Source organism: Pristis pectinata, chromosome 27, assembly GCF_009764475.1.
Source record: "Pristis pectinata isolate sPriPec2 chromosome 27, sPriPec2.1.pri, whole genome shotgun sequence".
NCBI lineage: Eukaryota > Metazoa > Chordata > Chondrichthyes > Rhinopristiformes > Pristidae > Pristis > Pristis pectinata.
Window position 1 is genome coordinate 2,967,419 of NC_067431.1, and position 16,369 is coordinate 2,983,787.

Here is a 16,369-nt window from a genome sequence, read left to right on the forward strand (position 1 = left end):
CCTCATGATTCCTTTTCTTTCAATCTTTATTTATTTTTGAAATTTATAGGTCCTTATGTCTTGCACTGTACTGCTGCCACAAAACAACAAATTTCATGTCATATGTCAGTGACAATAAATCTGATTCTGATTCTGTACCGTTGATTGCCATGGTGAAGTGCTGATGGGTTTCTTTACTGGTTTCTCTGAGAGAAGGCATATGGCATATTAGACTTCATAGTTTGCAGCATAGAATATAAGAGTTGGAACATAATATTGCAAGTTTATCAAACACTGGTATGACTGCACTTGGAGAATTGTGTGAAGTTCTGGTCACCGACAAAAGGAAAGATATGGCTACACTGGAGAAAGTGCAGAGGAGATTTACCAGGATGGTGCCTGGATTGAAGGACTTCAGTTATTGGGAGAGACCGGATAGGTTGTGCTTCTGTTCCCTGAAGCATAAGAGGATAAGCAGTGGCCTGATAAAGAGATATAAAATTATACGAGACACATGAAGGGTCTGAATGATGGTCAGAATGACAGGGGTATCAAAAACAAGAAAGGATAGGTTTAAACTGAGATGAAGGAGGTTTAAAGGGGACTTGAGGGGTAAGTTTTTTTTTACACAGAGAGCAGTTGATATCGGGTCCTCGCTGCTAGAGGAGGTGGCAGAATCAGAAACAATTACTACTTTTAAAAAGCATTTAGACAGATCCTTAAATAGGCAACACATATTGATAGTGGTTTATTATTGTCACTTGTACCGAGGTACAGTGAAAAGCTTGTCTTGCATACCGTTCATACAGATCAATTCATTACACAGTGCATTGAGGTAGTACAGGGTAAAACAACAACAGAATACAGAGTAAAGTGTCACAGCTACAGAAGAAGTACAATGCAGGTAGACAATAAGGTGCAAGGGCGTAACAAGGTAGTTTGTGAGGCCAAGAATCCATCTCATTGTATAAGGGAACCGTTCAATAGTCTTATCACAGTGGAATAGAAGCTGTCAGTGGTATGTGCCCTCAGGCTCCTGTATCTTCTGCCTGATGGGAGAGGGGGGGAGAGAGAATGACCCGGGTGGGTGGGGACTTTGATTATGCTGGCTGCTTCACCAAGGCAGTGAGAGGTATAGACAGAGTCCATGGAGCGGAGGCTGGTTTCCATGATGTGCTGAGCTGTGTTCACAACTCTCTGCAGTTTCTTGCGGTCCTGGGCAGAGCAGTTGCCATACCAACCCGTGATGCATGCAGATAGGATGCTTTCTATGGTGCATCGACAAAAGTTGGTTAGTGTCAAAGGGGACATGCCAAAATTCTTTAGTGTCCTGAGGAAGTAGAGGTGCTGGTGAGCATTCTTGGCCGTGGCATCTATGTGGTTGGACCAGGACAGGCTATTGGTGATGTTCACTCCTAGGAACTTGAAGCTCTCAACCCTCTTGACCTCAGCACCATTGATGTAGACAGGTGCATGCACACTGCCCCTTTTCCTGAAGTCAATGACCAGCTCTTTTGTTTTGCTGACATTGAGGGAAAGGTTGTTGTCATGACACCATGTCACTAAGCTCTCTATCTCCTTCCTGTAGTCTGACTCATCATTATTTGAGATACGGCCTACTACGTGGTATCACCTGCAAACTTGTAGATGGAGTTAGAGCAGAATCTGGCCCCACAGTCATGACTATATAGGGAGTAGAGTAGAGGGCTGAGGACACAGCCTTGTGGGGCACCAATGTTGAGAATAATAGTGCTGGAAGTATTGCTGCCTATCCTCACTGATTGCGGTCTGTTGGTCAGAAAGTCAAGGATCCAGTTGCAGAGGGAGGTGTTCAAAGTTTGGTGATGAGTTTGCTTGGAATTATAGTATTGAAGGCGGAGCTGTAGTCAATAAACAATAGTCTAACGTAGGTGTCTTTACTGTCCAGATGCTCCAGAGCTGAGTGTAGGGCCAGGGAGATGGTGTCCACTGCAGACCAGTTCTGGTGGTAGGCGAATTGCAGTGGGTCCAGGCTGTCTGGGAGACTGGAGTTGATGCGTGCCATGACCAACCTCTCGAAGCGCTTCATGATGGTGGATGTCAGAGCCACTGGTTGGAAGTAATTAAGGCATGTTACCTTGTTTTCCTTAGGTACCGGGATGATAGTGGTCTTCTTAAAACAGGTGAGAACCTCAGATTGAAGCAGGAAGAGGTTAAATATGTCTGCAAATACACCCGCCAGCTGATCAACACAGGATCTGAGCACACGGCCAGGGACACCATCGGGCCAGATGCTTTCCATGGGTTCACTCTCCGGAAGGCTGATCTTACATCCTCGATGGTAACCACGGGTTCAGCTGCATTGGAGGCTGTCGGGGTGGGTGATGACATACCACTCCCCTTCTATTCAAAATGTGCATAGAATGCGTTAAGCTTATCAGGAAGGGATGCGCTGCTGTTGACTATGCAGCCTGTCTTCATTTTGTAGCCCATTATAGCGTGTAAGAGAGTTTAAACTAGAATTGTTGGTGGGTGGGATCCGAACTGGAGAGACTGGGGAAGAGGTGTTTGGCTCTCAAATAGAGAAAGCTTGTAGTCGGTACGAGAGGAAGGATAGGCAAGTGATAGAGAAGGGACGTGCTCAGACAGACAGTTTGAGATGTGTCTATTTTAATGCAAGTAGTGAACAAGGCGGATGAGCTTAGAGCTTGGATAAATACTTGGCCATTACACAGACTTGGATGGCTCAGGGACTGGAATGGTTTCTTCAAGTGCCAGGTTTTAGACGTTTCAGAAAGGACAGGGAGGGAGGCAAGACAGGTGGAGGAGTGGCACTGTTGATCAGAGATAGTGTCATGGCTGCAGAAAAGGTGGACGTCGTGGAGGGACTGTCTACAGAATCTCTATGGGTGGAGGTTAGGAACAGGAAGGGTCAATAACTTTACTGGGTGTTTCTTATAGGCTGCCCAATAGTAACAGGGATATTGAGGAGCAGATAGGGAAGCAGATCCTGGAAAGGTGTGACAATAACAGAGTTGTTGTGATGGGAGATTTTAATTTCCCAAATATTGATTGGCATCTCCATACAGTGAGGGGTTTAGATGGGGTGGAGTTTGTTAAGTGTGTTCAGGAAGGATTCTTGACACCATATGTAGATAGGCCTACAAGAGGAGAGGCTGTGCTTGATTTGGTATTGGGAAATGAACCCGGTCAGGTGTCAGATCTCTCAGTGGGTGAGCATTTTGGAGATAATGATCATAATTCTATCTCCCTGACAATAGCATTGGAGAGAGATAGGAACAGACAGACTAGAAAGGTGTTTAGTTGGAGTAAAGGGAATTATGAGGCTCTCAGGCAGGAAATTGGAAGATTAAACTGGGAACAAATGTTCTCAGGGAAAAGTATGGAAGAAATGTGGCAAATAGTCAGGGGATATCTTTGTGGAGTGCTCTATAGGCATGTTCCAATGAGCCAAGGAAGTTAAGATAGCATACAGGAACCGTGGTGTACAAAAGAAAAGAAAAAGAAAAACTTACGAAAGGTTCAGAGAGCTAGGTAATGTTAGAGATCTGGAAGAGTACAAGGCTAACAGGAAGGAGCTTAAGAAGGAAATTAGGAGAGCCAGGAGGGGACATGAGAAGGCCTTGGCGGGCAGGATTAAGGAAAACCCCAAGGCATTCTACAAGTAGGTGAAGAGTAAGAGGATAAGATGTGAAAGAATAGGACCTATCAGGTGTAACAGTGGGAAAGTGTGTATGGATCCGGAAGAAATAGCAGAGGTGCTTAATGAATATTTTACTTCAGTATTCACTATGGAAAAGGATCTGAGTAATTGTAGTGAGGGCTTGCAGCAGACTGAAAAGCTTGAGCATGTGGATACTGAGAAAGAGGAGGTGCTGGAGCTTTTGGAGAACATCAAGTTGGAGAAGTCGCTGGAACCAGATGAGATGTACCCCAGGCTGCTGTGGGAGGTGAGGGAGGAGATTGCGGAGTCTCTGGCAATGATCCTTGCATCATCAGTGGAGATGGGAGAGGTTCCAGAGGATTGGAGGGTTGCGGATGTTGTTCCCTTATTCAAAAAAGGGAGTAGAGATAGCCCAGGAAATTATAGACCAGTGAGTCTTACTTCAGTGGTTGGTAAGCTGAGGGAGAAGATCCTGAGAGGCAGGATTTATGAACACTTGGAGACGTATAATATGATTAAGAATAGTCAGCATGGCTTTGTCAAGGGTAGGTCCTGCCTTACGAGCCTGAATGAATTTTTTGAGGATGTGACTAAACACATTGATGAAGGGAGAGCAGTAGATGTAGTGTATATGGATTTCAGCAAGGCGTTTGATAAGATACCCCATGCAAGGCTTATTGAGAAAGTAAGGAGGCATGGGATCCAAGGGGACATTGCATTGTGGATCCAGAACTGGCTGGCCCACAGAAGGCAAAGAGTGGTTGTTGAAGGGTCATATTCTGCATGGAAGTCGGTGACCAGTGGTGTACCTCAGGGATCTGTTCTGGGACCCTTACTCTTTGTGATTTTTATAAACGACCTAGATGAGGAAGTGGAGGGATGGGTTAGTAAGTTTGCCGACGACACAAAGGTTGGAGGTGTTGTGGATAGTGTGGAGGGCTGTCAGAGGTTACAGCGGGACATAGATAGGATGCAAAGCTGAGAAGTGGCAGATGGAGTTCAACCCAGATAAGTGTGAACTGGTTCATTTTGGTAGGTCAAATATGATGGCAGAATATAGTATTAATGGTAGGACTCTAGGCAGTGTGGGGGATCAGAGGGATCTTGGGGTTCGAGCCCATAGGACACTCAAAGCAGCTGCAGAAGTCGGCTCTGTGGTTAAGAAGGTATATGGTGTATTGTCCTTCATCAACTGTGGAATTGAATTTAGGAGCCGAGAGGTAATGCTGCAGCTATATAGGATCCTGGTCAGACCCCACTTGGAATACTGTGTTCAGTTCTGGTCACCTCACTACAGGAAGGATGTGGAAGCCATAGAAAGGGTACAGAGGAGATTTACAAGGATGCTGCCTGGATTGTGGAGCATGCCTTTTCTCCTTGGAGCGACGGAGGATGAGGGGGGAACTGATAGAGGTATATAAGACGATGAGAGCCATTGATCGGGCAGATAGTCAGAGGCTTTTCCCCAGGGCTGAATTGGTGGCCACAAGAGGACATAGGTTTAAGGTGCTGGGGAGTAGATATAGAGGAGATGTCAGGGGTAAGTTTTTCATTCAGAGAGTGGTGAGTGCACGGAATGGGCTGCCGGCAACGGTGGTGGAGGCAGATACGATAGGGTCTTTAAGAGACTTCTGGATAGGTACATGGAGCTGAGAAAAATAGAGGGCTATAGTTCTCTAAGGTAGGGACATGTTCGGCACAGCTTTGTGGGCCGAAGGGCCTGAATTGTGTTGTAGGTTTTCTACGTTCTATGTTCTAAGCCCTGCCATAACTGATGGCTGGTCTGGGACTCTATTTTGAACTGGTATTGTCTCTTGGCATCTCTGATAGCTTTCCAGAGATCATATCTTGATTTCATGTAAAGGTCAGAGTCACCTGATTGGAATGCAGCAGTCCTCGACTTCAATAAGGAGTGGATCTCCCGGTTCATGCATGGTTTCTGGTTTGGGAACACCCGTATTGTCCTCTTTGGTACGCAGTCCTCAACACACTTGCTGATAAAGTTCGTGATGGTGGTGGCATACTCATCAAGGCTGGCAGCTGAGTCTTTGAACATGGAACAATCCACTGACTCACGGTATTCACGTAGAAGCTCATCTATTTCCTCAGACCAGCACTGCACGACTCTCTGTACTGGACCCTCCCATTTCAGTTTCTGTTTGTATGCAGGGAGAGGGACATGATAGGAGGACATGATCCTGGTGCAGACCAATGGGATTAGTGTAGGTGGGTGAAAAGGTCGGCATGGATGTGCTGGGCGAAGGGCCTGGTTCTGCGCTGTACGATTCTGGCTCTTTCCTCGTGGAAGAGCCAAAGTGGAAGATTGAACACTGTCTCCTCCCCCACCAATCAACATTTGCTGCCTCTGATCATTACCTGTTCCTCCCAGATACCGTTTGTTGCTCCCCTTACTCCATTAGCTGGTGCCCCTGTCTATCAGCTTCTCCCTGACACCCACAAACCACCCGCCCACAACCAAGAAGCCCTCTTCCATCCCTCCTCAGCCTCCTTATTCTCTGCACCACGCTGGCTCTCACTCCACCACAAAGCTTAGCTGTTCCTGCAGGCTTTAGTCTTGTGTGCTTGGCATTCCTGTAATGGAGAGCTCCAACACATCAGTCACGCCGCCTGCTTCTGGGAAAATAACAGAAATAATATTAAAAAGCCCATTCAGTTAAAATCTGTGTGATGTTGAGGAAATCAATCCACACAGCTGTTCCCTGCAAAACTCACCTCCAGGCAAATGCCCTGGCCGCAGTAATTATGATTCCAAAATATACTCCTGGGCCATGGGCTGATGAAGGGATCCATAGACGTGAAGAACAGCAGCTCGTCTCTCGATCAGTGCTTAACTACATTCCAGATTCAAGACTGGTTTCAAATATTTCAGATCAGAACAGCAGCTCCTTTTTTTCAGTTTGTCATAAGTCTGTGCTGTTATTTACAACCTCTGATGAAAGATCATTGGCCTGAGACATCAACTCTTCCTCTCTCTGCAGACGCTGCCTGACCTGTTGAGTATTTCCTACATTCTCTGCTTTCAGTTTACAACTTACCTCATCCAGTTTATTTTTTCCCTCCCCTTTCAACCCAACTTTTTCCTCTGAACAAAGAAAACATTGCATTTACATCTCTCTCATCTGAGGACATTCCAAGGTGCAGGATGGCCAGTGCAATGCTCCTGAAATACAGTCACTCTTGCAATGTAGGTAAGGTAGCTGATGAACTGAGGTGAGGGATCCACAGAGGTGGAAGAAGCCGGTCTTCTTCCTGGTGTGAATAAATAGCCTGAAACACATCTCGGGATCAGACATTACACCAGGGTTGTGGATAGTCTCGTTCAGATTCAGACACAGTTCCAGGGAGGGGATGGAGTCAGTGACTAGAGTCCAAGTATAGAACAGGGATCTCGGTCTTCTCAATATTTACCAAAAGGAAATTTCTGCTAGTCTATTGTCAACTGATCAGTTGGACAATTTGGAGATAATGGAGTGTCTGAGGGAGGTGAGGTAGAACTTCATGTTGTCAGTACTTCTGTGGTAGCTGATGCTGTGGGAGACAGGGATGCCAGCGATACATCAACATGGTAAAAACAAGATGCTGTAGGAACTCAGTGGGTCAGGCAGCATCTGTGGAGGAAAATGGACCATTGACGTTTTGGGTCGAGACCTTCGATCTGGACTGACAACCTTTCAGGTCGAAATCCTTCATCTGGACTCAACCCGAAACGTCAACCATCCATTCCCTCCCACAGATGCTGCCTGACCTGCTGAGTTCCTCCAGCAGTTTGTTTTTTGCTCCAGCTTCCAGCATCTGCAGTCTCTTGTGTCTTCATACACCAGTGTGGATCACATTCATGATGAGAAGTCTTTCTTTGAAAATCAAAAATCTGCAGATGCTGGAAAAATAAAATCAAATCAGAAAATGCTGAAAAATCTCAGCAGGAGAGGCAGAATCTGGGAAGAGAGAGAGAGAGAGAGAGAGAGAGAAGAGTTAGTTTCAAGTCAAAGATCCTGCTGATAAAGGCCCTTCTAAATGTTAACTTTGTTTCTCTCTCTGCTGATGATGCCTGACCTGCAGGCAGTTCCTTGCCTGTAATTGGATTAGTAAAAGTATCTCAGCAGGGTGTTGGAGAAAACTGGTGCAGTCGAAGGTCGAGATGGACTTTTTCCAGAGTTGGGCAGAAGGTCATGAACATATCCATTTTGGAACTGTGACGGGGTGGGTACCCGGTTGCGATGAATGGATATGGATTTGCAGACAAATTAGAGGTTGGAAATAGGGAGATACTTATAGGGATGGATGGGTTAAGGGTTGCTTCAATGATAGAGAGGTGAGAGGGGTAAATTTATTGCTGGCATGCATATGTGGTCTGAGAATCAAACAACACCAAGATAGTGAACAATCAGATTTACTTTCTGACAGTGCTTGTCTGGACAGAATTATTGACAGTACAGGACCCAGTAAGGAAAGTTGGGAGGGCAGCAGGTTAATGAGAAAAGTGCAGCGAGAGCAGTACCTTAGTTTTACAGATTCTGGAAATGTTCTTTTCATGTGAGAAATGGTTAACTGATTCTGCTTTTAACTCGTTTCAGCCAGGGATCTTGGTTGGATCAATATCTCAACAAAACACAGTGAGAGGAACAAAGAGCAGTCTTTCAATGCTGCTCTTCAGATTTTTATGCTTAAGTCTGGAATGAAACTATAACCCACAATTATCTGGCTCAGAGATGCACCATTGAACACAAAAATAAAAATGCTGGAAATATTCGCCAAGCTGCATTTTTGCAGAGAGAAAAAGTGAATCATAGAGTCACAGAGTCATAGGAGGAGATACAGCACAGAAACCAGCCCTTTAGCCCACCGAGTCTGTGTCAACCATCAACCGCTCACTAACAATAACCTTACATTAATCCAATGTTTTATTCTCCCAACATTCTCATCAATTCCCCCCAGATTCTACCACTCACCTATACTACAGGCAATTTACAATGGCCAATTAACCACCAACCAAGGACAATGAATATTTCAGCTTGATGATATTTCAGCAGAACCCCAGTTGCAACAGATTTTAAGCAAGTGTCGAGGCAGGGAAAGGGAGAAAGGGAGGAAAGGACAAAAGGAAAACACTGTCCCAAGGCTGATAAGAGAAATTCAGTGCCGAAGGAGATTATGACACAAGGCAAAAGGGGATTAAAATGCAACAAAACACAAAATACACATCCGGGGGTGTGCATGGGACTAACATAAAGATCTGTGTTTGTGTCTCAGAAAAAGGGGCCGCAGTTAGGACCTGAAAGTGTTGAACTCTTTAACCCCTCCACCTTTCACCCTGTCAGAGACACTTCACTTTATTCTCCCCACCCCCCTCCTAGCTTTCATCCATGAGCCCTGCTGTATGGTCACAGAGTTGAGACATTGGCTGAACCATGCTTGGTGTGGCCCACGCTCTCTCCATATTTCAGCTAATCTGACATGGTATGTGGTCCAATTGTGGTCGCAGCTGAGAAGCAAAGCTCCTTTTCAAAGCCTGAGCCAAATAAGAGTTTTTAATTTCCTCTGATATACAGAGACATGTAGGAAGTACCAGACTTGATTTAAATTGTCAGACACCTAAAAAAGTACATGAAAGCACTAATAAATGATTAAGAATAATAAAATAAAGAATGACTAACCCAGTTTTTTCTTCATAATCTCCAGGTTGGGAATCTGTATTTGGACTCCAATTGTAAACTAGGGGAACCCCACCACAACCTGGCACAGCAACTGGAGTCCATACATCTGCCCCCAGACCGTCCGGTGCTTACAGAAGGTGCACATCAGTCTTCCCTGCAATTGGCTGAATGTCAGCAGATCCCTCAATGCAGTCCAACAGTTCTGCACACAATATTGTCAGTATATTTTTTTTCATTGTTGGGATCATTTCTGACCAACAGACTGCAATCAGTGAGGATAGGCAGCAATAGCCCCAGCACGATTATTCTCAATACTGGTGCCCCACAAGGCTGCGTCCTCAGCCCTCTACTCTACTCCCTATATACTCATGACTGCATGGCCAGATTTTGCTCTAACTCCATCTACAAGTTTGCAGATGATACCACCGTAGTAGGCCGTATCTCAAATAATGATGAGTTGAAGTACAGGAAGGAGATAGAGAGCTTAGTGGAATGGTGTCATGACAACAACCTTTCCCTCAATGTCAACAGAAGAGTTGGTCATTGACTTCAGGAAACGGGGCAGTATACATGCACCTGTCTGCATCAATGGAGTGAACATCACCAATAGCCTGTCCCGGTCCAACCACGTAGAAGCCACGGCCAAGAAAGCTCACTAGTGCCTCTACTTCCTCAGGAGGCTGAAGAAATTTGATATGTCCCCTGTGACACTCACCAACTTTTATCGATGCACCATAGAAAGCATCCTATCTAGATGCATCACAGCTTGGTATGGCAACTGCTCTGCCCAGGACAGCAAGAAACTCTAGCGAGTTGTGGACACAGCCCAGCGCATCACGGAAACTAGCCTCCCCTCCATGGACCCTGTCCATACCTCTCATTGCCTTGGTGAAGCAGCCAGCATAATCAAAGACCCCACCCACCTGGGTCATTCTCTCTTCTCTCCTCTTCCGTCGGGTAAAAGATACAGGAGCCTGAGGGCACATACCACCAGGCTCAAGGACAGCTTCTATCCCACTGTGATAAGACTATTGAATATTCCCTTATACGATGAGATGGACTCTTGACCTCACAATCTACCTTGTTGTGACCTTGTACCTTATTGTCTACCTGCACTGCACTTCCTCTGTAGCTGTGACGCTTTACTCTGTATTGTTATTGTTTTTACCTGTACTACATCAATGCACTCAATGTAACTGCACTGCGTACGATCAGTATGCAAGACAAATTTTTCACTGTACTTCAGTACAAGTGACAATAATAAACTAATACCAATACCAAGCTGAAATGAATTGAATGAGGCCTCTTTCATGAATGTTATTTTAAAATCTGATCTGAAAATAAGCAGAGATTCACAATAAGCAGTTTCTATCCTGTGTTCAAATAACTGCTTGCATTGTACACCCCAGCATTGGGCCCAGCTAACAAAGCTATGTTGATTGATGGATAATCTCCTGCTCTTTAACGTTGTGCCATGGCATTTTTAGTGTTCACCTGGAGTAAATTTAATCTTTCATCTGAAGACAACATGTTCAATGTAAAATAGTAAAGAAGAATGACCATACAGAATTCAAAGAATAAGCACTTTTTTATTGAAATTACTCTTAAACTTCATAAAATCATAATGTTTTACATTCCATCTCAAATGGATATGAAGGCACTAAGAACTCTGTATCTAGGCCACAGAGGGCAGAGTTTGGATTGGAGCTACAAGAGGTAGATTCTAACACTTTTGATGTAAAAATCTTTGAATAACATTGGCACTGGTATTACATTGGAGTCAAAAATAATCCACGTTTCACAGCTCTTTTTCTTAATGAACCATTACCACAATTTGTAACATACTTAAACTGCAGTAAGAGTACAAGTCATATAAAATATCTCCAGCAACATGATGTGCCAGCATCAGCAACTACATTTATAGGAATCTTCACTCTGCTCCAATGAGATTGCTACATCTCTAAGCTACTTTAGTTTTCAAAGCTCAGCTTTCTCTGCTTTTTTGTTCTTTTAAAAAATATAAATTATTTTTAAAAAAGCTAAAAAATAAGTTTTAAACAAAATACATAAAACATCTTTTATTATATCTACTATTTTAGACTTTAAACCTGCAGTAAGTAATCATTTATTGTGTTGAGGCTTTCCACCCAGATTACAAAAGTCAGAGCCAATGGAACCTTTGACAGAGTAATATTGGTGACGGCACGTCTTAAGCAATGACTTGTACTTCTGGATTTACACAATATAATATACAATATGTGATGAGATCTTCCTATGCACATTCTGGACACTTGCAACATTCCAATGCTCTGCTCATACCCCCAGTGTGACAGGCAAGTCCATGGAGAGCAACTGCAATCTCCTCATAAAGAAGGAGGCTTTGATTGCAGGGTGCCACTCTAGACTGCAGTCAACCAACAGAAACAGTTTTCAGACTTGGGTTTCTGCTTAGAGTCTAATAATCACCCTATATCGTGTATTATCCCACACATTTCTTAATCAAGAACTCAGCCATCTTAAACACCTACAGAAATCGTGACCTACCTTTCACCTACTATCATTATGTTCAATTTTGGGGCTAGTTGTAGACAATTTTCCTTAAATTACATCTCTCGGGAGACTTATTGCCCTATCTGCCTCTTGAGCACCAATCACAGCTTTACTCTATCTGAGCCTAATTTGACCAAACGAGGATTTGGTGCAAAAAATAAACTGCTGGAGGAACTCAGCAGGTCAAGCAGCATCTGTGGAGGCAAAGGAACTGCCGATGTTTCAAGTCGAGACCCTGCATCAGGACTACGAATGTAGAGGGGAGATAGCGAATATAAAGAGGTAAGGGGGAAGGTGAGGCAGGGGCTGGCAGGTGATAGGTGGAGACACAAGAGCTGCAGATGTTGGAATCTGCTAAGTAAGGAAGGTGACAAGTGGAGTCAGATAAGGGACGACCGATAGGCAGATGGAACCAGTAGGGAAGGGGACAGGAGAACCAGAGAGTGTGGTGTGTGGGTGCTAGGCAGGTGGAACCAGGTTGGGAGGGTTTAGTGGCGTTCTCTCTCCGTATTTTGCTTATGAATAATCACACAGGAATTTCACACGTGCTCTTATTGTTCTGAGTAAAGTGATTTGCTTATTGCTAATTCCGATAGAGCTAGCTGCACACACTGGAAATGTGGACCAAGTCACTCTTGTGGACCAAACTCTTGTGGACCAAGTCACCGTGAATCACCCAGCTGACGTTTTGTACACTGCAAGGTCACAGTTCTTCACTGATAGACTCTCAGTGTGTTCAGACAGAACTACATGGACTTGTAAGGCATTGCCCAGAGACATTTCACAGATGGTGCAACGTCACTTACTGATGGTCGGTACAAACACATCTTTTACAAAGCGGCCAGGAAAAGAGAACAGAAACTTGAAATGAAGTCACACAGTGAACGCCAAACAGCGTCTAAACACTCTGCTAAAAATTTCAGAAGTGAAGGCACAAAACAATATTTGGCTTAGCGACAATGGCAAAGAAATAGTGAGCATAAAGCCTCCTGAATTAGCAGAAAAGTGACCATAAATACTGGTCTGTCCTTGCTTAGCCTGAACAATGGTATTTCTCCTCAACTTCAGTCAACTCTTCAAACAGATTTTCAGTCCACTTCCTCCAACTCTGGAAGGTTTGAAGGGTTGAAATGTCCATTAATTCAAGGAAACACCTGTTGTGTCTGCAGATTAGACATTCTGTCTCAAAACTGTTCATCTGCAAGGCTGCAGAGCTGTGAGGCTGGAGAATTTCTCTGTCCTTCACTTGTTTGATGGAATTTGAATGTGGTGAACTATATAAGATTCATGTCGATCCCAATGTTCCCTCACTTCTTTGGACCTTCCTGGAATAATACTGGGGCCAGCATTAAGTTGTCTTTCCATGTAGCTTTTTCAAAACACCATCTCAACAGGTGATGCAGTTGCACAGAATATACCACAGCACATATTACATATTTATAACAGTATCAGAGAGCAGTTGGACACAAACTGCCTTAACTCAGTTAACTTGCGAGGCTTCAGAGGCATGAGACCATAGGCAGACCATGGCATACTAGGTCTTTGAGGTGGACCCAGGTAGATTGCTTCACGGTCTCCCTTTTCCCCTACCTCTGTTGATGACTATTCTCCATTTAAAGATAATAAATGATACAATGGACCTCACTGATTGTCATACTGGACAAATAGCAAAACACAGATTCCAGCTGGCTTGGCTTTATGAGATGGTTTTTGGCACTTCATTTGGTCGCAGCCCATTTTCACCCCCTCAGGCAAACATCTGGATGTGATCTACAGACCTTTAACACTTCATCCAAACAACTGGCAAGGGTCTATACAATACTGAAAATACTGAGGCCAACTTAGGTATGAGCTTAAGACAAAAATACTGGCACATAGGGAACACAGTAAAATACCCAAGACACTAGTTTCAGTCCACCAATGTGACCAAGGCCATCACAATCGATATGCACACCAATAACCATGCAACTGCCCATTGGTGGTAACAATGTTCCTTGTGGTAAGTGTGCCTGCTCCATATCCCACAATGCTTTATGTCAATACAATCCTTGCACTGTCCACCTCGTACTAGTAAGGCAGGAAAAAAAAAGTTTACAAAACCAAAAACAATTAAAATGATTTTTTTAAAAGAAGAAACAACTGGTTTTGTTTGTCTTTGAGGAATGGTGCATTGATTTCCAATGCTTGTCTTCAAAGCGATGAATCTTGACTTTCTATATGAAGCTTAAGCAAACAAATCATATACAAGTCCTGTATGTGAGCACAGCCTGGAATCCAGTCCCATAGGTGGCGGCTCCTTACTCATCGGTGTCTGGCTTAACATCCAGCATGGCGTGTAGCTCCTCTGGTGTGTAACCCAGCAGGCTTTGGAGGTCACAAACAAACCGGTACACATAGCGTTTGCCAGCTGTTTTGTGAATGATGTTCTTGTCATAGTAATAACGCAGGCCTCTGCTCAGCTTCTCGTAGTTCATCTTTGGTTTATTCTTCCTTTTTCCCCATCGTCTGGCAACCTGAACATAAATGAGATGGACAAACATTTACACTTCTTATATTTTGTTATGACACAGAAAAAGACCATTGGGTCTACATAAAACAGAAGTAGACCATTTGGCCCAACATGCCTCTTCTAGTGTTTCGGTCATCCAGGACCATCCATCCAATTCAAATCTCCTTACCTTGCCCTATCTACATACCCTTCTGTCCTTTATCTACTTATCCAACTTCCCCTTAAATGCCACACTACCACTCACTTCATCTACTACTCACCGCATCCACCACCAAGGACCCTTACCATCTGGGACATGTTACTACCATTGGGGACGAGGTACAGGAGCCTGAAGACCTACACCCAACATTTTACAAACAGCTTCTTCCCCTCCACCATCAGATTTCTGAACGGTCCATGAACACTACCTCGTTATTCCACTTTGCACTATTTATTTATTTTTGTAAATTTTCATGTCTTACACTGTACTGCTGCTGCAAAACAACAAATTTCATGACATATGTCATTGATAGTAAACCTGATTCTGATTTGCTGTATGTAGAAGTGAAGTCCACATTCCACCCACTCTCCACACATGGACATTTCTTCTGAATGTCTCATATTAAGTAATAGTGCCTATCATATACTTCTGCCTCTAGTCTTGAGTCTACCCCCCAACAAGTGGAAACAGCTTTTTATATTTACTCTAACAAGGTCAGTGTGGACATGGTGTTGCCAAAGGACCTGCTTCTGTGCTGTATGACTCTTTGACTAAGTTCCTCCATAACTTCAAAGACCTTTATTATGGCACCTGTAAGCTTTATCTTTTTTCGAAGAAAGAGTACCAGTCTGCTCAATCTTAAATGATCGTTTAAACCCCTCAGTTCTGGTATCAGTCTTGCAAATGTTATTGTACTTTTTCCACCATCTCTAGATCCTTTTGTATGCTTATGTTAAAAGCATCACTTTACTCCAATTTTGGCCTAACCATGGTTGTCTATAAAGGGAACATTCACTGGGAAGATCTCCCTTTATACCAAGCTTGCTTCCTGCATCATATTGAGCTCAGAGGGAGAATGGTGCAGAAATCAAATTCACCCTGAATGGATTATCTCTCTCACCTCCCTATCCTGGTCACTATGAGAACTCTGCCAGTTAAAGATTTTCAAATCTGATTGTACCACACATGAAAAATAACTCCACCTCTGTACTCAGGTGTTCCAGGCTAGTTGGAATAAACAGGAATTCGCTGCCTAAAAGGGTAATCAACCAAATTGATCAGTTGTATTCAAAAAGGAGTTGATATATTTTGAAAAATGAAAACATTTGCAGAGGTGTGAGGAAACAGTAGGAGCTTGGGGATAATTGGATGACTCTTTCAAAGAGCTGGTTCAGACACCTGGGCTCAGATGGCCTTCTGAGCTATTGAGACCTTTATATGACTGCAGAGCACATACAGATATTCTGAGACTGAAGCAGTAAATGGCTTCAGGCCCATTACTTGGGCAGGGGTTTAGAACATAGGTGAAGGCACTGAGCATTCAGCACCTTGGGCCTACTCTGCTATCCAATTAAATTGTGGCCCATTGGCACTTCAACTCTATTTACCCAGACCTAATACATTTTGCAGGATTATCTTATCCAATAAAAATCTTTTATTTTCTATTCTTTCAACAGATTCAAAACACTGAGTATGAGTTTCCACATTTCCACTTTCCTCCTGATTTTACTCTGGAATGGCTTAGCTCTCATCTTGATGTGGCGCCTTCCTGTTCTAGAAGTTCCACCCGTGGGAAAACCTTTTTATCTACATTTTAAAATCTTTTCGTTATTTTTAAATGTTGTATAATACTATCCCTCTGAACATTAGGGAATATAAACTAAATTCATGTAATCTGGCCTCACAAATGAACCCTTTTAATAATGGGATGACTTTCATCATTCAGTTCAGTTGATGTGATTGCTCAGTATGGTTGTATTGTTCAGACTTGAAAGATCTCAGATCTAGTCGCC

General features: G+C 43.7%; 1 protein-coding gene across 3 annotated transcripts in view; it reads right to left on the reverse strand.

Annotated features, from left to right (window-relative positions):
* Window positions 1–10,908: 10,908 nt before the first annotated feature.
* Window positions 10,909–16,369, reverse strand: part of ets1 (v-ets avian erythroblastosis virus E26 oncogene homolog 1) — a 99,510-nt gene continuing 94,049 nt past the window's right edge. For all 3 annotated transcript variants that reach the window (XM_052040072.1, XM_052040074.1, XM_052040073.1), the window contains one exon: window positions 10,909–14,381. In XM_052040072.1, the coding sequence (XP_051896032.1) occupies window positions 14,166–14,381 (216 nt within the window). In that variant the 3' untranslated portion in view covers window positions 10,909–14,165. The remainder of the gene's footprint in view (window positions 14,382–16,369) is intronic.